At 45.6% G+C, this 21,948-nt stretch overlaps 1 protein-coding gene and 1 pseudogene across 1 annotated transcript; both read left to right on the forward strand.

Annotated features, from left to right (window-relative positions):
* Positions 1-7,537: 7,537 nt before the first annotated feature.
* LOC140185150 (uncharacterized) overlaps positions 7,538-21,948 on the forward strand; it is a 43,181-nt pseudogene continuing 28,770 nt past the window's right edge.
* LOC140185151 (uncharacterized) lies at positions 7,935-10,909 on the forward strand. The gene has a single exon (XM_072238529.1). It carries the CDS (start codon positions 9,558-9,560, stop codon positions 10,689-10,691), a length of 1,134 nt encoding a protein of 377 aa, XP_072094630.1. The 5' UTR covers positions 7,935-9,557; the 3' UTR covers positions 10,692-10,909.

Here is a 21,948-nt window from a genome sequence, read left to right on the forward strand (position 1 = left end):
ACATAGCAAAGGAAAGTCACAGTGGTCAGATCTCTGGTGACTCTGGCTCTGTGACTCGGAAGGGAAGTGGGGATAAGAGGTGAGCTCTGGTCATAGGTGATTCATTCATTAGGGGAACAGAAAAGAGGTTCTGTGGGTGAGAATGAGATTCCAGGATGGTATGTTGCCTCCTGCGTGCTAGGGTCTGGGACATCTTGGGTTGAGTGCTCAGCATTCCTAAGGAGGGTGAACAGTGAAGGTCGTGGTCCATGTGGGTACCAATGATATGGGCTGGTGGAGTAATGAGGTTCTGCAAAGGGAGTTCAGGGAGTGAGTTGCTGAGTCAAGGGGCAGCTCATCCAGAGCTGTGATCTCAGGACTGCCATCTGTGCCACGTGCCAGGGGTAGGAAGAATAAACTGCTCAACACGTAGCTGAGGAGTTGGTGTACAAGGGATGGCATAAGATTTTTGGATTATTTGAGCCCACAAAGATTACAGCGTGTGTGCATTGGGGGTGTGGGGGCATCAGTGATGGTGGATGGTCGGGGCAGGCTGGTCTCTCTCACACACACACACACACACACACACACACACACACACAGCTATAGAGGGTGAAAGAGGAGGAGGGAGGGGGAGTGAGTAGCAGAAGGGGAAATAAGGAGGATGGAGTTGGCGTGCCTACAAGAAAATGAATCATTCAACACTATATGGTTAACAGACTTTGATAATAAACTTACATTGAACTTGAACATTGCAATGTATTGTCTGTAAAACATGTACTGATGAGAAATGGTCTCAGTGAAGATCCGAGAGTGGAAAATGAACCAGTGTTCAGCCCCACTGCTCTGTGCCAGACAAGAACCCCTATCTGAGTCTGTCCCATCTGTCTGTGCTTGACACATCTCACTCTAAAGTTTCCTCTTTCTGTACCTGTCCCTGTGTCTTTGATTTTCTCCCCATGACGTTTGATGCCTTTACTGATCAAGCACCAGTCAACCTCTGTTTTAAATAAACCCGATGACTTGGCCTCTGAGCCACCCATGGCAATGAATTGCACGGGATTACCACCTGCTGGCTAAAGAAATTCCTCCTCATCTCTCTGGTATTAGACATTTTGACCCAGAAGGTTAAAAATGGCAGCTCTCTACTCTATCTATACCTCCTATAATCTGATCAGGCTATTTCAGGTCACCCCGAGCCTCCTCCACTCCAGAGAAAACAGCCCAAGTTTGTCTGAGCTCTCCTTACACAGTTGCTTGTGCCTCCAATCCAGAAAACATCCTGTTGAACTACTTCTGCACCCTCTTTAATTTATGAGTAAATGGAGAATTATAGTGGAGAAAAGGGAATGACAGAGGCAGGAGAGAGGAGCTGGCCAAAGTTGATTGGAATGGCACACTAGCAGGATGACAGCACGGCAGCAATGGCTGGGGTTTCTGTGGCCAATGCAAAAGGCACAGGATAGATCCATCCCAAAGATGAAGAAGAATTCTAAAGGGAAGATGAGACAATCGTGGCTGACAAGGGAATTCAAAGAAAGCATGAATACAAAAGGGAGGACATTCAATATGGCAAAAAAAATTGTGGGAATCTGAAGCTTTACAAGCCAACAGACACCAACGAAAGGAAGGAATAATGAGGCAAAAGGTGACCTATGAAGCTCAGCTACAGTAAAATAAGAACATCGGACATTGGAGCAGAAGTGGGCTATTTTACCCATTGAGTCTGCTCTGCCATTTCACCATGGATAATCCATTTTCCCTCTCAGCCCCAATCTCCTGTTGTCTCCCCGTATCCTTTCATGCCCTGACTAATTGAGAATTTATTAACCTTTGTCTTAAGTATACCCAACAGCTTGGCCTCCACAGTCGCCTGTGGCAACAAGTTCTATAGATTCAACACTCTGGCGAAAGAAATTACTCCTCTTCTGAAAGGACACCCCTCTATTCTGAAGCAGTGTCTATTGGTCTTAGACTCCCCCGTGCATGAAATTCCATCAGATTTGTCAGGCAAGATCTTTCCTTTAGCAAACCATGCTGACTACAGCTTGTTTTATCATTTACCTCCAAGTACGCTGGCTGGTGGCGTAGTGGCATCAGCACTGGACTAAAGGGCGGAGGTTCTGAAGTTCGAATCCAGCTGGCTCCCCTGAACGCTTTTCATCCATGCGGGGTTAAGAGCTGGTGATCTCTTTGAAAAAAAAAACTCACCTGGCAGAAGGCAATGGCAAGCCACTGCTGTAAATTGCCTCGTATACGAATCCCAACTACGTCAGAATGGCGTGGGCGGAAGTTGTCCGCTACCCGGAAAAATTCCGGATGTGACCTACATTACTATTACGATGAGGCACGAATTGAAATCAACCCTGACTAGTCAAAGCAAAATTGTTAATGAAACAGCAACAAAGGTTCCTCCTGTCCTGTGTGTGATGGTATTCCTGGCCCCTGAAGGCTGGAGGAAATGGTGGGTGATTGATTAATTAGAGTGTCAATAGTGACAGGTAGAGGGCATCAGAATGAGGTTTAGAGGGAAATTCCATTAGCCATGATTGAATGGTGGAGAAGACTCAATGGACTGAATGGATATTTCTGCTCCTATGACTCACGATAGAGAGGCTAGATGGTGAAGAGGTGCGGGTGTCCAGGTAGGAGGTGGTGTCAAGCACCTTTTCACTATGTCTTATAACAAACAACAATTAACTCAGAATCGATCAATCATAAGAGCGTTTATTTTACTTGCAGCAGGGGAAGACTAGCACCACACAAGGACTGGTAATAGCTTTGGAAAAACGCACAGACAATACAGTCAGTCCTTCGGACACAAGTTCAAGGACAGGGTGCATTCTGTTTGTCTGCTGAATCAGTGTATTTGGCATTCTTCCAATAACACAGCTGTGGGTCTGCAGTCAAGTGCTCAGGTACTATCAGCATCATGTTGCACGAACATTATTAGCAAAGCATTCTGATACAATATAGGTTCCAGCTTGTTACAGACAAAAATGCCATTTTGGTACGACAAGTGAAGTACATTTTCCCAGTGGTGGAAAAACATTCCTACACACCTTGCCCTCTGTGAAAATCCTTCCGACCCCTACACCACTCCCCATTTCTGTTAACACCTCAGATCCTTGCGTTCCTCACCATCTGTGAAAATGTTTCTAATCCTACACTAATCACCATTCTGTGAATCCATCTGACCCCTATATCACTCGCCATCCCTGTAAAACCCTCCTCCATCCACTATGGTGTATTCAGGCAACAGCTGACCCAAGAAAGATGCCGACCGCGGCAGGTGGCAGGACTCACAAAACATATTCACACTAGCTGACATTTTTTTAAATAAACGTACCAATTTGCATGGTTATCTTGACTAAGCCCCACCTTGTCTCCTGTAAAAAAAGCTTTTCCCTTTTCTCAGTTCCTTCTTCACAATATGAGGTTTTCCTTTCCAGGACATCAGATATGTCCTTCTTCAAAGAATGGATATCCCTTCCTTCATCATTGATGCTGATCTCACTCCCAGTTGCTTTATTTCTTTAAAATCTGCCTTCACCCCATTGTCCAGTCATTGATAGAGTCCCTCGTCCTTAGCCCATGAGCCTCCACACCCAACACATCCACAACTACACCTACAAGTCAGTCATGTTTATCTACTGTAACTGATGCTCCCAGTGCGGCCTCCTCTACACCAGTGAGAGCTGATGTAGATTGGGAGGCCTGTTTGTCAAGCACATTCTGCAAAAATCAGAATTTCCCGGTGGCCAACCATTTTAAATCCACTCCTCATTCCCATTCCAACATGTCGGTTGATTGTTCTACTAACATGGTGTGGTCACTATCAGGTTGGAGGAGCAAACCCTCAAATTCCATCCGGGTAGCCTCCAACCTGTATAGTACGAACAGTGATTTCCTTTAACTTCAACAACCTTCCCTTTTTATCCACCCCCGTCCCCATTCTGTCTCCCCTTTCATCCCTGCTCTTCTCCTCCACTGCCTATCATCTCCCTCTGGTGCCTCTTTTCCTTCCCTTTCTTCCATGGGCCTCTCTCCTCTCCTGTCTGATTCTTTCTTTTCAGCCCTTTGCCTCTTTCACCTATCACCTCCCAGCTTCTAACTTCATCACCCTCCCCTACGCACTCACCTTCATCCTCACCTGGCTTCACCTATCACTTGCTTGTGGTTGTGCCCGCTAGGGAAAAGTCATTTCTGGGCGGGGTGTTGTGTAATGAATCAAATTTGATCAGGGAGTTTAAGGTAAAAGAACCCTCAGGAGACATTGATCAGAATAGGGCAGAAATCACCTGCAGTTTGAGAGGGGGAAGCTACAGTCTGATGCATCAATATTAGTGTAGTGAAAGGAAGTACAGGGGCATGAAAGAAGAACTCACAAAATTTTATTGTAAGGCGACACTAGCAGGGATGATGGTAGAACAGCAATGGCTGGAGCTGTTCATCTTGGCAGCTTCAGGGTGGAGGAACAACATCTTATATTCCATCTAGGTAGTCTCCAAATTGATGGCATGAAAATCGATTTTTCCTCCCAGTTAAAAAAAATACTGCTCCCACTTTTTTTATTCCCCTCTCTGGCCTTCCTCCTCTACAGTTACGTAACTGTGATCTTAGCATTCATTTAGAGAGGACTAGAAGTAACTGTAATTCTGAGGCTTTATACGGCATTGCTCAGAACGCACGTGGAGTATTGTGAGTAGTTTTGGGCCCTTATTTAAGAAAGGAGGTGCTGGCATTGGAGAGATTCCAAAGGATGTTCACAAGAATGATTCAGGGTTAACATGTTAGGAGTGTGTGATGGCTCTGGTGCACGTTGGTGCTTCGAGGAATGTGGTGGGGTGGTGGTCAGGGGGAATTTCAAATACTGAAATGCCTGGATAAAGTGGATGCAGAGAGGATTTTTCCTATAGTGGCGTTCAGGACCAGAGGGCATAGCCTCAGAATAGAGGGTAGCCCATTTCGAACAGAAATTAGGAGGATATCTCCCCTTGTGTCTTATGGTCTTATGGTTACGCTACATGATTGTGACTGGTCTACCTAGTTCCAAGCTCCTGTGCTCATTCCCCTAACCCTCAGTTCCTTGCTTCCTTACATAATTATCCATCTCCACCTCAAATATACCCAGCCACCTGGCCGTCCTATCCTTGGGGGCAGAGAATCCCAGAAATTGTACACAAACAGAGAATTCCAGAAATTTCCACACGTCTCCATTTGAAATGAGCGGTCCCTTATTTAGCAGCAATAGACCCCTGGAGAGAGATACCCTGTCAAGATGCTGAACAGATACCCTGTCAAGTATCTGATATACTATAGTATATACAGATATACTATCAAGATGCTGAATTCTGGTCTTAGACTCATGCCATAGGAAGCAGCCTCTCCACATCCACTCTATTAGGGCCTTTAACCATTCAATAAGTTTCAATAAGGTCACCTCACATTCTTCTGAATCCTAGTGAATACAAGCCCAATGCAGTCAAACGCTCTTTAGCGATACAATAGAAATGAAATATCAGCAAGATATGGAAATGGAGTGACTAAAAAATGTTGCATATTTCTGCAAAATGCTGGATGAACTCAGCAGGTCAGGCAGCATCAATGGAGAGGATTAACAGACATCCCACCCTGCAAAAACTCATTTCAGGGAGGTATCACCACCATTTCAGGTAGCGCCGCCCCCCCCCGCAACACCATATCGCCCATCCCCCCCGCCTGTCAACCTCCAAGGGTGTATGTAATACTTTGTTTAGTGATTTTGTCTAATCTGTAAACCAAGTTGGGTATATGCAGCAAATGTGACATTAAAATATGTGCTTATATTATATTACATTATCATATTTATTCTATTACAACTTTAAGCAAGTCTACAGGGAGTTTGGCCTCATCACGTAGGACATCAATAGTGTAGCTCCTTAGCAGCTAGCCAGCTAGTTTAAATAACGTTAGCTATGCTGTAATGACACCTGTTAAACTCACCTCAACATGTCTGTTACATTTTAACCCACCATGGGCAATAGAAAAGTCACTGTTGCAAACAGTGCAGCGAGCAACACTGTCATTATTTTTGAGGCCGACTGTAAAGCCCGCCCACAGAGAAAACTGGTAGGTCTACTTCGCAGGGGTCCCCAACATTTTTTCCACCGCAGACCGGTTTAATATTGACAATATTCTTGCGGACCGGCCGACGGGGGGGTGGGGGGGGCGTGTGTTAATCACGACCAGAATATTGGTAACGTTTGTATATTAAACGTTAAGTAACGTTAAGTAACGTTTGGATATTAAACACACAGCACATATTTTCCCCATATGAACATATAAGATTATTGCAACACACCAATATCGCTGAATCAGTGGGAACCCTGGGCTTGTTTTCCTGCAACAAGACCGTCCCATCGAGGGGTGATTGGAGACAGTGATACTCAAAGGGGGTTCCAGTCTATTCCGCAATTTAGTTTTCATTGCATTCATTGCAGAAAACTCTGCTTCGCAGAGATATGATGTTGGAAATGGAAGCAACGTTTTCAGTGCTTCTGTGGCTATCCCAGGATATTTCACCTTGACTTTGATCCAGAATGCCAGCAGAGATGTTATGTCAAGCATACTTTTCAGCCCGCTGTCAGTTACAAGTTCGAGGAGTTGATCTTTTTCCTGCGCTGACATGGATGACGTATGGGTATTGACCTCGCGAGCGTTCAAGTTTAACAGTGCGTGACGGGGAATGAGGAAAGGCGCAAATGACTCATATCGTTTCATATCGCCAAATCATATTGTTTCCTCATGGCCCGGTGGTTGGGGACGACTCTTAGCATGAAGAGAAACCAATCAGGATGCTTGCTCTCCCTCTCCCTCTCAAAAAAAAATATATTTCCGGGATATTGTATATAATTTCCGGGCGTCAGGGAGCCACTATCGATATGCGGGAGACTCCCGGATCTTCCGGGAGAGGTAGGATGTCTGGAATAAACAGTTGACCTTTGGAGCTGAGACCCTTCCTCTGCCTAGATGTTGCCTGATCTGCTAAGTTCCCCCAGCACTTTGTGTGTTTTGCTCTGTATTTCCAGCATCTGCGGAATCTCATGTGTTTTCTATCTGCATTTGTATAGGAGAGTATCTTGACATTTGACATCTGTTGATATTGAGTACATAGTTTTTCATAGTCATAGTCATGCTTTATTAATCCTGGGGGAAATTGATTTTTGTTACAGTTGCTCCATAAATAATAAATAGTAATAGAACCATAAATAATTAAATAGTAATATGTAAAAGTTTGCGGTATCTTTGCTGCGTTAAAGTAGCTGCCATGTGTTCTACAGGCAAATATTGACTGGTTTTGTACCACATGACACAGGACCTGCGATTCCTGCTATATTACCCAGAAGTCTTCGCGCTTCAGCGTTCGCAATCAGTAACCAGGCGAACAGATACGCATGAATAAAGATTAGAGCCCGTTCCTGGATATCACGCATGCGTAAGGCCGCAGACAGGCGCTGGATAGCACGCATGCGCTCAGTCTAGGAGCGGCACGGAAGAGTCGGTCGCAGGTAGGAACAGTTCTCCGCGCAGAGGGTCAGTCACACTGGCGTTCGAACAGCGACAGAAAGGCAATTTCTGTGATCTTCAGCCACACTGTGGTCCTGTACCCTGCGATGGTGGTGCCCGTCGTTTCCTTCTCTCTCAGGCCTCGGGGCGCTTTCTGCTGATGAGCGAAGGTGCTGGCGCCATTTCAGCGGCGCATGCGCATCGCTGCCCGATGGAGAGGTTTCTCCTTCACTCTATCGGCCTCCGCGTCGTGCATAACTTCGCTATCTCCAACCTTGTCCATTCGTCCCTCCTGGCACTTGTCCTTGCAAGCGGAACAGGTGCTACGCCTCCTCCCTCACCACCATTCAAACAGTCCTTCCAGGTGAGGCGACACTTAACCTGTGAGTCTGTTGGGATCATAGACTGTATCCGGTGCTTCTGGTGTGGTCTTCTGTATATCGGTGAGACCCGACGTAGATTTGGAGACCACTTTGCCGAGAACCTACCCGGCAGCTTGTCCGCCCAGTGGCCACCCATTTTAATTCCACTTCCCATTCCTATTCCAATATATCTATCCATACACTATAATTTCCTGGGCTATCCCTACTCCCTTTCTTGAATAAGGGAACAGCATCCACAACCCTCTAATACATTGGAACCTCTCCCGTCCCCATTGATGATGCAAAGATCATTGCCAGAGGCTCAGCAATCTCCTCCCTCACTTCCCATAGTAGCCTGGGGTACATCCCGTCTGGTCCTGGTGACTTATCCAACTTGATGCTTTCCAAAAGCTCCAGCACATCCTCTTCCTTAATATCTATATGCTCAAGCTTTTCAGTCCGCTGCAAGTCATCCCTACAATTGCCAAGATCCTTTTCTGTAGTGAATACTGAAGCAAAGTACTCATTAAGTACCTCTGCTATCTCTTCCAGTTCCAGACACACTTTTCCACTGTCACACTTGATTGGTCCTATTCTCTCACATCTTATCCTCTTGCTCTTCATATATTTGTGTGAAGAAAAAAATCGCACTCTCCTGTGGTCTTAGACTCCCCCACCACAGGAAGCTTTTTTACCACATCAGTTCTATCGAGACCATTCAAGATTTGATAGGTTTTCAGTGAGGTGCCACTCATTCTTCTGAACTCCAGTGAGTGGAGGCCCTGGGCCATTAAACGCTCCCCATATGACAAGACTTCCATTCCCAGAATCATTTTTGTGAACCTCCTTTGAGCCCTCTCCAGCATCAGCACATCCTTTCTTAGATATGGGGCCAAAAACTGCTCCCAGTACTCCAAGTGAGGCCTTGCCAGTTCTTTGTAAAGCCTCAGCAATGCATCCTTGCTTTATGTTCTCGTCCTCTCAAAATGAACGCTAACATTGCATTGGCCTTCCTCATCAGCGACTTAAGCTGCAAATCAACCTTTAGGAAACCCTGCATGAGGACTCAGAAGTCTCTCTGAAATTTTTGAAACTTCTCTCCAGTTGGAAAATCATCTGCGCTTTTATTCTACCAAAGTCCATAACCATGCCCTTCCCGAAATTCAGTCCTTCATCCATTGATATCTTCTGTAAATCTTTCTACAGATAAGAAACAGCAAAAATAATTTGTCCAGGAATTTCAAACACAACAACACGTCAGGTTTGGCATCTCTGTCTGGATATTTAAGAAGTGACCAGATATTTCCTTTGTGACACCAGTATGTCAGTTGCTGATCCTTGGAGATGAGGAAGTATCTCATCCCAGCTGGAAACGTGCTTTGTGTCTGAAATGAAGTTTTCTGCTGTCATTTAGTGAAACCCCACTGGAATTGGGGTGCTGAGAACACGAGCATTTGTTCACTGGAGATCAGTTCTTCAGCTGCATTGATTACGCAAGGGATTCACTACGTCTGAAATCTGACTTGATGAATAGACAGAGAATTAATAGAGAACTGTGGGAAGGGATACACTCACTCATCCCAGCTGCAGACATACCAATCAGTTCACACTGGGGAGAGGCTGTTCGCCTGCTCAGACTGTGGGAAGGGATTCACTCGGTCAGCTGAAATGAAGGTCCATCAGCGAATTCACACTGGGGAGAGGCCGTTCACCTGCTCAGTCTGTGGGAAGGGGTTTATTCGGTCATCTAATCTGAAAGTGCATCAGCGAGTTCACACTGGAGAGAGGCCGTTCATCTGTTCTGAATGTGGGAAGGGATTCACTCAATCATCTGACCTATTGGTACATCACCGAGTCCACACTGGGGAGAGGCCTTTCACCTGTGCAGGCTGTGGGAAGGGATTCACTCGGTCATCCAACCTACGGAGACACCAACGAGTTCATGCTGGCATGATGCCGTTCACCTGCTCTGATTGTGGGAAGGGGTTCACTCGGTCATCTAACCTGCTGAAACACCAGTCAGTTCACAATGGGGAATGCCCATTCACGTGCTCTCATTGTGGGAAGGGATTCACTCAGTCATCTAAACTGCTGGCACACCAGGCAGTTCACACTGGAGAGAGGCGATTCACCTGCTTAGACTGTGGGAAGGGGTTTACTCAATCATCTAAACTCAAGGTACATCTGCGAGTTCACACTGGGGAGAGGCCGTTCACCTGCTCAGACTGTGGGAAAAGGTTTACTCGGTCATCCAACCTACTGAGACACCAGCGAGTTCACACTGGGGAAATGCCGTTCACTTGCTCTGATTGTGGGAAGGGGTTCACTCGGTCATCTGATTTACTGACACACAAGTCAGTTCACACAGGGGCAAAGCCATTCACCTGCTCAGACTGTGGAAAGGGATTCACTCGGTCATCTGACCTAGTGGCACACCAATCAGTTCACACTGGGGAGAGGCCGTTCATCTGCTCAAACTGTGGGAAGGGATTCACTCGGTCATCTGAAATGAAGGTCCATCAGCGAATTCACACTGGGGAGAGGCCGTTCACCTGCTTAGTCTGTGGGAAGGGGTTTATTCGGTCATCTAATCTGAAGGTGCATCAGAAAGTTCACACTGGAGAGAGATTGTTCACCTGTTCAGTATGTGGGAAGGGATTCACTCAGTCATCTGACCTACTGGTACACCACAGAGTCCACACTGGGGAGAGGCCATTCACCTGCTCAGACTGTGGGAGGAAATTCACTCGGTCATCTAACCTACTAGTGCACCGACGAGTTCACGCAGAGAAAAAAGATTAATTAAGATGCCGGCTGGATATTTAACCTTCACAGTTACTGAATCCAGAGTTAAGGTCAAAGTGACTGTTTTGAACATTGTAATTATTGCTGCTGTTCATCAAACCTGTTTAAGTTGTTGGCCAGGGGATCAAAATAGTTACATTATTGTTCATGCTGAAGAAGGATCTCGACATGAAATATCAACTGTTTTCTCTTTCTCATAGATGCTGCCCGCCCTGCTGAGTTCCTCCAGCTTTTTGTGTGTTTTACAATAAATTGCAAGCTTTGACTAATTAAGAGTGTGTAATGAAATCTCCCCCATCCACTGTTGTGAAACCTCTGTTACCTGTGGATGGACTGGGACCCCCACCCTCCCCTGTGAGAAGCCTCCCCCAATGGCTATGGGTGTGCTGGAATCACTAGCCTCCACGGTCAGAAACCTCCCCCATCAGCTCTGGATGTGCTGGGACCACCCCTCTCCACTGTGGGAAACATCTCCCATAGGCTGTGGATGGGCTATTTCCACCCCCTTCCTCTTTTGTGAAAGTGGGAAGAGGCCAAAACACTGCCCCATTGATGGTCTCATCCCTGTCTCTCCTGGACTGAAAGTCTTATCCCCAGCCTTTGCTGAACTGGTCTCATCCCCAGTCTCTACCAGACTGAAGGTTTGATCTGATCTGCTGACTCACAAGTGAGTTCACACTGGGTAGAGACCATACACCTGCTCCAACTGTTGGAAGGGATTCACCTGGTCATCCAGCATACAGAGACACCTGTAAGTTCACATTGGAATCAGAATCAGGTTTATTATCACCAGTGTGTGTTGTGAAATTTGTTAACTTAGCAGCAGTAGTTCAATGCAATACATAAGAATAAATAAGTAAAACAATTACAGTATATATATTGAATTGATAAAAACCATGTAAAAATAGAAATAATATATTTAAAAATAAGTGAGGTAGTGTTCACAGGTTCAATGTCCATTTAGGAATCAGATGGCAGAGGGGAAGAAGCTATTCCTATCTCCTTCCTGATGGTAACAGTGAGGAAAGGGAATGCCCTGGGTGCTGGAGGCCCTTAATAATGGACACTGCCTTTCTGAGACACCGCTCCTTGAAGATGTCCTGGGTACTTTGTAGGCTAGTACCCAAGATGGAGCCGACTAAATTTACGATCCTTTGCAGCTTCTTTCAGTCCTGTGCAGTAGCCCCTCCCCATACCAGACAGTGATGCAGCCTGTCAGAATGCCCTCCACGGTACAACGAGAAGATTTTGAGTGTTTTTGTTGACATGCCAAATCTCTTCAAACTCCTAATGAAGTATCGTCACTGTCTTGCCTTCTTTATAGCTGCATTGATATGTTGGGACCAGGTTAGGTCCTCAGAGATCTTGACACCCAGGAACTTGAAACTGCTCACTCTCCACTTCTGATCCCTCTATGAGGATTGGTATGTGTTCCTTTGTCTTACCCTTCCTGAAGTCCACAATCAGCTCTTTTGTCTTACTGACATTGAGTGCCAGGTTGTTGCTGCGGCACTAGTTGGCATATCTCACCCCTGTACGCCCTCTTCTCACCACCTGAGATTCTACCAACAATGGTTGTATCGTCAATAAATTTATAGATGGTATTTGAGATATGCCTAGACACACAGTCATGGGTACAGAGAGAGTAGAGTAGTGGGCTAAGCACACCCCCCCGAGATGCACCAGTGTCGATCGTCAGCGAGGAGGAGTTATTATCACCAATCTGCACAGATTGTGGTCTTCCAGTTAGGAAGTTGAGGATCCAATTGCAGAGGGAGGTACAGAGGCCCAGGTTCCGTAACTTCTCAATCAGGGTTGTGGGAGTGATGGTATTAAATACTGAGCTGTAGTCGATGAACAACATCCTGACATAGGTGTTTGTATTGTCCAGGTGGTCTAAGTCTGTTGACTTATTGTGGCAATCGGCGAATTGCAGTGGGTCCAGGTGCTTGCTGAGGTAGGAGTTCGGTCTAGCCATGACCAACCTCTCAAAGCATTTCATCACTGTAGGTGTGAGTGCTACTGGGTAATAGTCATTAAGGCAGCTCACATTATTCTTGTATAATTGTTGCCTTTTTGAAGCAAGTGGGATCTTCCTCCTGTAGTAGTGAGAGGTTGAAAATGGAGACCTGTTTTGTTTGTGAGAAGGGATTCGTTCAGTTTTCTTACCAGTATTGGTACACCAGTCAGTTCACTCCACTTTCCACTGCCTAGACCTGAGAAAGGCCATCTTGGTTAGTCCCAGGAGCAAGTCCACCAGGAGATCATCCTCATGTCCCGCCCTCTTCCGAACTGGGTGCCTGTATATCAGGAGCACGGGACTAAAGTGCAACCAGAACCTCAGCAGCAGCCCCCTGAGAAACTCTAACCTCTTACATTCCATGTATGTCTCATACACTGACTCCTCTCGCCCACAGAATGGACATGAGGATGGGGTGTCAGTGAACCTGCTTAAAAACCTTTTGTATGGTATTGATCAATGCAACATCTTCACCCCACAATGGATCCTTTTCCACACTCAGAATAGGTGAACGGCCTCTCTCCAGTGTGAACTTTCTGGCATCTCTGTAAACTGGATGACCAAGTGAACCTCTTCCCACAGTCTGAGCAGGCGAATGTCTCTCCCCAGTGAACTGACTGACTCACTGAGGATTCTGCAGACGGTCTGAGTGAGTGAATAAGTGACTATCGCCTGGTGGGCAGATGGGCATGGAACACATGAAGCCTTTCTCCCAGCTACACTGGACCCTTTCCAGTTTGCTTATTGCTGAAATCGATCCACTGATGATGCAGTAGTCTCTGCCCTCCACTTTGTCCTGACACACCAGGAAAATGGGGTCTCATATGCCAGGCTGCAGTTTATAGACTTCAGATCAGCATTCAACACAGTCATACCCAAGAAACTGGTGGGTAAACTGTCCTCACTGGGTCTCAAAGCCTTCCTCTGCAACTGGATACTGGACTTCTTAACAGTAAGGCCACAGTCAGTCCGTGTGGGCAGCAACATCTCTCATCCCATTATGCTGAGCACTGGTGCTCCCTGAGGCTGTGTGCTCAGCTCACTGCTGTTCACACTGCTGACATGACTGTATTGCAGGATTCAGCTCAAACCATATCATCAAGTTTGCGGATAAACAACAGTGTTCTTATCAAGAACAACGGTGAGATGGAGTATATAGAGGAAGTGGAGCGGCTGGTGGATTGGTGTGAAGCACAACCTAAGTCTGAGCATGTAGAAAACAAAGGAAGTCATCGTGGACTTCAGGCAGGTGAGACAAACCATCCCCCCTTTGCAAATACATGGCTCCTCTGTAGAGAGAGTTAAGTGCATGAAATTCCTGGGAGTTCACATCATGGATGGTCTCACCTGGTCCCTTAATATCACCTCCCTGAACAAGAAGACAAGAAGGCACAGCAGCATCACCATTTCTGAAGAAGGTTGAGAAGCAAGGGTTCCTCCCCCCCCTCCCCCAACTGTATTTTACAGGAGCACCATTGAGAGCTTCCTGACAAGTTGCATCTCCATCTGGTATGGGAGCAGTTGCTACAAAGGACTGTGAGAGCAGTTGAGAGGATCATAGGGGTCTCCCTACCTTTCATTGGAGATATTTATCAGGAGTGCTCCGTACACAGGGCCCTTAGTATTATTAAGGGTCCCACCCACACCCATCCTTCTAGCATCCTCTTTGGCTTTCTACCGTCAGGTAGAAGACTATGATGTATGAAAACAAGAATGGTCAAGGTGAGAATCCTCAGTCTCTTAACTCCAGAGACTTTTGAAGTGTTCCTGTAGTGTACCTTACAATATTTAATATGAATGCACTTTAGTTTGTTATTTATTCGTAGATTTTATCCCCAGCTTCATAAGTTATTGTCTGTGTTGTGCTTTACACCCTGGTTCAAAGAAACAGTCTCATTTCTATATACATTACATAAGTTATATACAGAATAAGAGATAAATGACAATAAACTTCACTTGATTTGAATCTCTTCCCACACATGGAACAAGTGAACGGACTCTCACTGTCATTAATTTTATGACGTATCTTCAAGTTGGATGACTGTGTAGACCCTATCCCAAGCACAGAGCAGATGAAGTCACTGGTGTGTTTGTGGGTCGGCTGAATATGAAAATCCCTATCCACACTGAGAGAACGAGATGTCAGACGTGGTGAATCCCTCACACAATCAATACAGTTAAAGAACTGATCTCCAGTGAACAAATGCTGGTGTGTTCACAATGCTCCAATTCTAGTGGATTTCACCGAGTTACAACAGAAAATTTCATTTCAGACACAAAGCATGTTTCCAACTGAGACGAGATACTATTTCATGTCCAAGAATCAACAACGAATATATTGATATCACAAAAGAAATACCTGGTCAGGAACAGTAAAACTGATGTGCTGTTGTGTTTGGGATTCCCATTCACAAACTCTTTGTAACATACAAACATAGAAAACCTACAGCACAATACAGGCCCTTCGGCCCACAAAGCTGTGCTGAACATGTACTTCCTTTACAAATTACCTAGTGTTACCCATAGCCCTTTATTTTTCTGAGCTCCATGTATCTGTTCGGGAGTCGACCCTATCATATCTGCCTCCACCACCGTCACCGGCAACCCATTCCACGCACTCAGCACCCTCTGCATAAAAAAACTTACCCCTGACATCTCCTCTGTACCTACTTCCAAGCGCCTTAAAACTATGCCCTCTCGTGTTAGCCATTTCAGCCCTGAGAAAAAACCTCTGATTATCCACATGATCAATGCCTCTCATCATCTTATACACCTCTATCAGGTCACCTCCCATTCTCCACTGCTCCAAGGAGAAAAGGCGGATTTCACTCAACTTATTCTCATAAGACATGCTCCCCAATCCAGGCAACATCCTTGTAAATCTCCTCTGCACCCTTTCTATGGTTTCCACATCCTTCCTCAAGTGAGGTAACCAGAACTGAGCACAGTATTCCAAGTGGGGTCTGACCAGGGTCCTATATAGCTGTAACATTACTGCTTGGCTCTGAAACTCAATCCTACGATTGATGAAGGCCAATGCACTGTATGCCTTCTTAACCACAGAGTCAACCTGCGTAGCAGCTTTGAATATCCTATGGACTTGGGCCCCAAGATCCCTCTAATCCTCCACACTGCCAAGAGTCTTAACATTAATACTGTATTCTTCCATCACATTTGACCTACCAGAATGAACCACCTCACATTTATCTGGGTTGAACTCCATCTACCACTTCTCAGCCCAGTTTTGCATCCTATCAATGTCCCACTGTAACCTCTGACAGTCCTCCACACAATCCACAACACCTCCAACCTTTGTGTCATCAGCAAATTTATGAACCCATCCCTCCACTTCCTCATCCAGGTCATTTGAAGAGAAGGGGTACGAGAACAGATCCCTGAGGCATACCACTGGTCTCTGACTTGCATGCAGAATATGACCTGTCTACAACCACTCTTTGCCTTCTGTGGGCAAGCCAATTCTGAATTCACAAAGCAAGATCTTGGATCCCGTGCCTCCTTACTTTCTCAGTAAGTCTTGCATGGGGTACCTTATCAAATGCCTTGCTGAAATCCATACACACTACATCTACTGCTCCACCTTCATCAATGTGTTTCGTCACATCCTCAAAGAATTCAGTCAGGCTCGTAAGGCTTGACCTGCCTTTGACAAAGTCATGCTGACTATTCCTAATCATATGCCTCTCCAAATCTTCATAAATCCTGCCTCTCAGGATCTTTTCCATCAACTTAACAACCACTGAAGTAAGAATCACTGGTTTATAATTTCCTGGGCTAACTCTACTCCCTTCCTTGAATAAGGGAACAACATCTCCAATCCTCCGGAACCCCTCCCGTCCCCATTGATGATACAAAGATCATCACCAGACGCTCAGCAATCTCCTCCCTCGCCTCCCACAGTAGCCTGGGGTACATCTCGTCTGGTCCCGGAGACTTATCCAACTTGATGCTTTCCAAAAGCTCTTGGACATCCTCTTAATATCTACATGCTCAAGCTTTTCAATCGCTGTAAGTCATCCCTACAATGGTCGTGATCCTTTTACATATAAAACATAGAATAGTACAGCATATTACAGGCCCTTCGGCCCACAATGTTGTGCCAACCCTCAAACCCTGCCTCCCATATAACCCCCCCCCCACCTTAAATTCCTCCATATACCAGTTTTCCTTCGTGAATACTGAAGCAAAGTATTCATTAAGTACCTGTGCTATCTCCTCCGGTTCCATATGGACTTTTCCACTGTCACACTTGCTTGGTCCCATTCTTTCACATCTTATCCTCTTGCTCTTCACATACTTGTAGAATGCCTTGGGGTGTTCCTTAATCCTGCTCGCCAAGGCCTTCTCATGGCCCTGTCTGGTTCTCCTAATTTTATTCTTTAGCTCCTTCCTGCTAGCCTTATCTTCTAGATCTCCATCATTACCTAGTTTTTTTGAACCTTTCATAAGCTTTTCTTCTTAGCTAGAATTTCAACAGCCTTTGTACACATGGTTCCTGTACCCTACCATCCTTTCTCTGCCTCATTGGAACATACCTATGCAGAACATCATATTTGCCACATTTCTCCCGTTCATTTCTATGAGAAAGTCTGTTTCCAATTTTTGCTTCCAAGTTCCTGCCTGATAGCTTCATATTTCCCCTTACTCCAACTAAACGCTTTCCTAACTTGTCTGTTCTTCCTGAACACACGTAACAAACTCCACCTCATCTAAACCCCTTGCTCTATGGAGATGCCAATTAATATTGGGGAAATTAACATCTCCCGCCATGACAACCCTGATATTATTACACCGTTCCAGAATCTGCCTCCCTATCTGCTCCTCAATATCCCTGTTACTATTGGGTGGTCTATAAGAAAACACCCAGTAGAGTTTTTGCCCCCTTGCTGTTTCTAACTTCCACCAACAGAGACTCAGTAGACAATCCCTCCATGACGCTATCTCTGATCAACAGTGCCGTGCTCCCACCTCTTTTGCCCCCCTCTCTGTCTTTTCTGAAACATCTCAAGCCTGGCACTCTTCCTGCCCCTGAGCCATCCAAATCTCTGTAATGGCCACAACATCATAGCTCCAAGTACTGATCTACGCTCTTAAGTTCATCAGTTTTGTTCATTGTATTTCAAAATATGATGTTTCAAAAAAGACAGAGAGGGAGGCAAAAGAGGTGAGTGAGTAGCACTGCTAATCAGGGACAGTGTCATGGCTGCAGAAAAGGAGGAAGTCTTGGAGAGATGGTCCACTGAGTCATTGTGGGTAGAAGTCAGAAACAGGAAGGGGATAATAACTCGTGTTTTTATAGACTCCCCAATAGTTACAGAGACATCGAGGAGTAGATAAGGGAGGCAGATTCTGGAACGGTGCAATAATCATAGGGTTGTTGTGAGGAGTAATTTTAACTCTCCTATTATTGACTGGCATCTCCTTAGAGCAAGGAGTTTGGGTGGGGTGGAGTTTGTTAGGTATGTTCAGGCTTCCTGATGCAATATGTAGATAAGCCAACTAGAGGAGAGGCTGTACTTGATCAGGTATTAAGAAATGAACTTGGTCAGGTGTCAGATCTCTCAGTGGGCGAGCATTTTGGAGGTAGTGATCACAGTTCTGTCTCCTTTGCCATAGTGCTGGAGAGGGATAGAAGAAGATAATTTGGGAAACCATTTAAATGGAGTAGGGGGAAATATGCTATGAGGCAGGAACTTGGGAGCATAAGTTGGCAGCAGATGTTCTCAGGGAAATGCACGGCAGAAGTGTGGCAAATGTTCAGGGGATATTTGCGTGGTGTTCTACATAGGTGCGTTCCAATGAGACAGGGAAATTATGGTAGGATACAGGAACCATGGTGTACAAAGGCTGTAGAAAATCTAGTTAAGAAGAAAAGAAAAGATTATGAAAGGTTCAAGAAACTATGTACTGTTAGAGCTCTAGAAAATTATAAAGTTGCCAAGAAGGAGTTTAGGAATGAAATTAGGAGAGCTGAAAGGGGCCATAAGAAGGCCCTGGTGCCGTTTGAGAATAAGACCAATCAGATGCGTTAGGTCTGCATAGAGTCGGAGGAGGTAGCGGAGGTTTGGTTCCCACCCCCCAGCAATTCTAGTTTAAACTCTCCCCAATAGCCTTAGCAAATCTCCCTGCCAGTATATTGGTCCCCTCAGATTCAAGTGCAGCCTGTCCTTTTTGTACAGGTTACGCCTGCTGCAAAAGAGGTCCCAATGATCCAGAAATCTGAATCCCTGCCCCCTGCTCCAATCCCTCAGCCACACATTTATCCTCCACCGTACTCTATTCCTATACTCACTGTTGTGTGGCACAGGCAGTAATCCCGAGATGGTATGCTGGCATTCATAGCAAGAGGATTCGAGTACAGGAACAGGGAGGTACTACTGCAGTTGTACAAGGCCTTGGTGAGACCACACCTGGAGCATTGTGTGCAGTTTTGGTCCCCTAATCTGAGGAAAGACATTCTTGCCATAGAGGGGGTACAAAGAAGGTTCACCAGATTGATTCCTGGGATGGCAGGACTTTCATATGATGAAAGACTGGATCGACTAGGCTTATACTCGCTGGAATTTAGAAGATTGAGGGGGGATCTGATTGAAACGTATAAAATTCTAAAGGGATTAGACAGGCTAGGTGCAGGAAGATTGTTCCCGATGTTGGGGAAGTCCAGAACGAGGGGTCACAGTTTGAGGATAAAGAGGAAGTCTTTTAGGACCGAGATGAGGAAAAACTTCTTCACACAGAGAGTGGTGAATCTGTGGAATTCTTATCCACAGGAAACAGTTGAGGCCAGTTCATTAGCTATACTTAAGAGGGAGTTAGATAAGGCCCTTGTGGCTAAAGGGATCTGGGAGTATGGAGAGAAGGCAGGTACAGAGTTCTGAGTTGAATGATCTGCCATGATCATACTGAATGGCGGTGCAGGCTCGAAGGGCCGAATGGCCTACTCCTGCACCTATTTTCTATGTTTCTATCTTTCTATTACTACCTTTGCGGTCCTGCTTCTCAACTTCCTTCCTAATTCCCTGTAGTCTGCTTTCAGGACCTCCTCTCTTTTCCTCCCTATGTCATTGGTGCCAATATGTGCCATGACCTCTGGCTGTTCTCCTTCCCACTTCAGGATATCGTGGATGTGATCTGAAACATCCCGGACTCTGGCACCTGGGAGGAAAACTACCATCCGTGTTTCTTTCCTGTGTCACAGAATTGCCTACCTGACCCCCTAACTATAGAGTCCCCTATCACTTCTGCCATCCTGTTCCTTTCCCTGACCTTCTGAGCCACAGGGCCAGACTCTGTGCCAGAGGCGCGGCCACTGTTGTTTCCCCCAGGTAGACCATTCTTCCCCCCCCCCCCCCCCACCCCAACAGGAGTACTTATTGTTAAGGGGGACAGCCACAGGGGTATTCTCTAGTATCTGACCCTTGCCCTTCCCTCTCCTGACTGTTACCCACTTTTCTGTCTCCCGAGGCCCTGGTGTGACTACTTGCCTATAACGCCTTTCTATCACCTCCTCACTTTCCCTGACCAGACGAAGATTATTGAGCTGCATCTCCAGTTCCCTAACACGGTCCCTAAGGAGCTGCAGCTCGATGCACTTGGCACAGATGTGGTTGTCCGGAAGGGTTTGAATGAGGCAACTGTACAGATTGGGGAGGCTTTCGTAGTGATCCTTCAAGAATCAGTAGATTCTGGAATAATTCTGCTGACTGGAATATCGTCACCCTACTCAAAAGAAGGGAATTAGAAAGGACAGGAAATTGAAGGTCAATCAGTCTTCTTTAGTTAGAAGTTGGGCTACTTGGGGCTACTCAGTAAAATAGGCTGATGTCAGCATGGTTTACTTTGGGGAATTCTTTCAGGGAATAACAGGCAGGATAGACAAATGAGATGCCGTTCACTTGGATTTTCATAAGGCCTTTGCTTTATATGGGGCCACTAAACTTGGATTTTCATAAGGCCTTTGCTTTATATGGGGCCACTAAACAAGATAAGGGCCCATGGTATTGCAGGAAATATACTAGCACAGACACAATTGGCTGACTGAGAGGAGACAGAGTGGGAATAAAGGGGGCCGTTTCTGGTTTGCTGCCAGTGATGTGGTGTTCATTAGGGGTTGGTGTTGAGTCTGATAGTCTCCACACTGCATGATAGAATTGATGGCTTTATGGCCACGTTTGCAGATGATAGAAAGGTAGATCTATTGAAGCATGGAGTTTGCAGAAGGAGAACAGGCAAAGAAGTTACAGATGGAATGCAGTGTAAGGAATTCAAGCACGTTGGTTGATGGAATAAAAGGCATATTTTCTTAACGGACAAAATTCAAAAATCAGAGGCACAAAGGAATGTGGGAATCTTGGTAAACTTACAAGTTGAGTCGAGTAAGGAATTCAATTGCAATGTCTTACATTCATATTGAGAGAACTAGAATATGAAAGGGTATAATACTGAGGCTTTACAGGGCCTTGGTCAGAACACATTTGGAGTATTGTAAGCATTTTGGGCCCCTTATCTAAGAAAGGATGTGCTGCTATTAGAGGATTTGATGGCTCAAGACATGAACTCGCGAAGTGCAGAAGAATGAGGAGGGATCTTGTTGAGAACTATCAAATATTGAAAAGCCTCAAGAGTGTGGACATGGAGAGGATGTTTCCTAGAGTGTGGGAGTCTAGACCCAGAGAGCACAGGCTTAGAATACACCTATTCAGAACAGAGATGAAGACGACTTTCTTTAGCCATAGGGTGGTAAAACTGGAATTCATTGCCGCAGTCAGCTGAGGGCCAGACTTTGGGTATAGTGAAAGCAGAGGCTGATGGGTTATTCCTCCAACTGGACCACGGTTAGAGCAATTTTTGGGTTTAAAATAACTTCAGCCACCAGTCTTCAGATCTGAATTGTGGATTTGATTTTAATGCAGCTCTGAATGGTAGGTTCACAGAGCAGGAAACAGGCACTTAGCTGATTTTCCCATCGACATTCCATTGCATGGATGTGAGAGTGCTTAACATGTGTTGGGTGAGATGGTGGGAAGATCGTAGATATGGATTTGCTTGACTAATCTTGAATCTTCTTTGACTTTTAATACATAAAATGTGTGTAGTACTGGACATAGACACACCTTTCAACTGAAAGTATCTCCATATGATGCCTGCTTGCTTGTTGTGTATTGTCGACTGAAGACACTGCTTCATACTGAACAGTACTTTTATCCGGTGACTTCA

This window comes from Mobula birostris, chromosome 20 (assembly GCF_030028105.1).
Source record: "Mobula birostris isolate sMobBir1 chromosome 20, sMobBir1.hap1, whole genome shotgun sequence".
NCBI lineage: Eukaryota > Metazoa > Chordata > Chondrichthyes > Myliobatiformes > Myliobatidae > Mobula > Mobula birostris.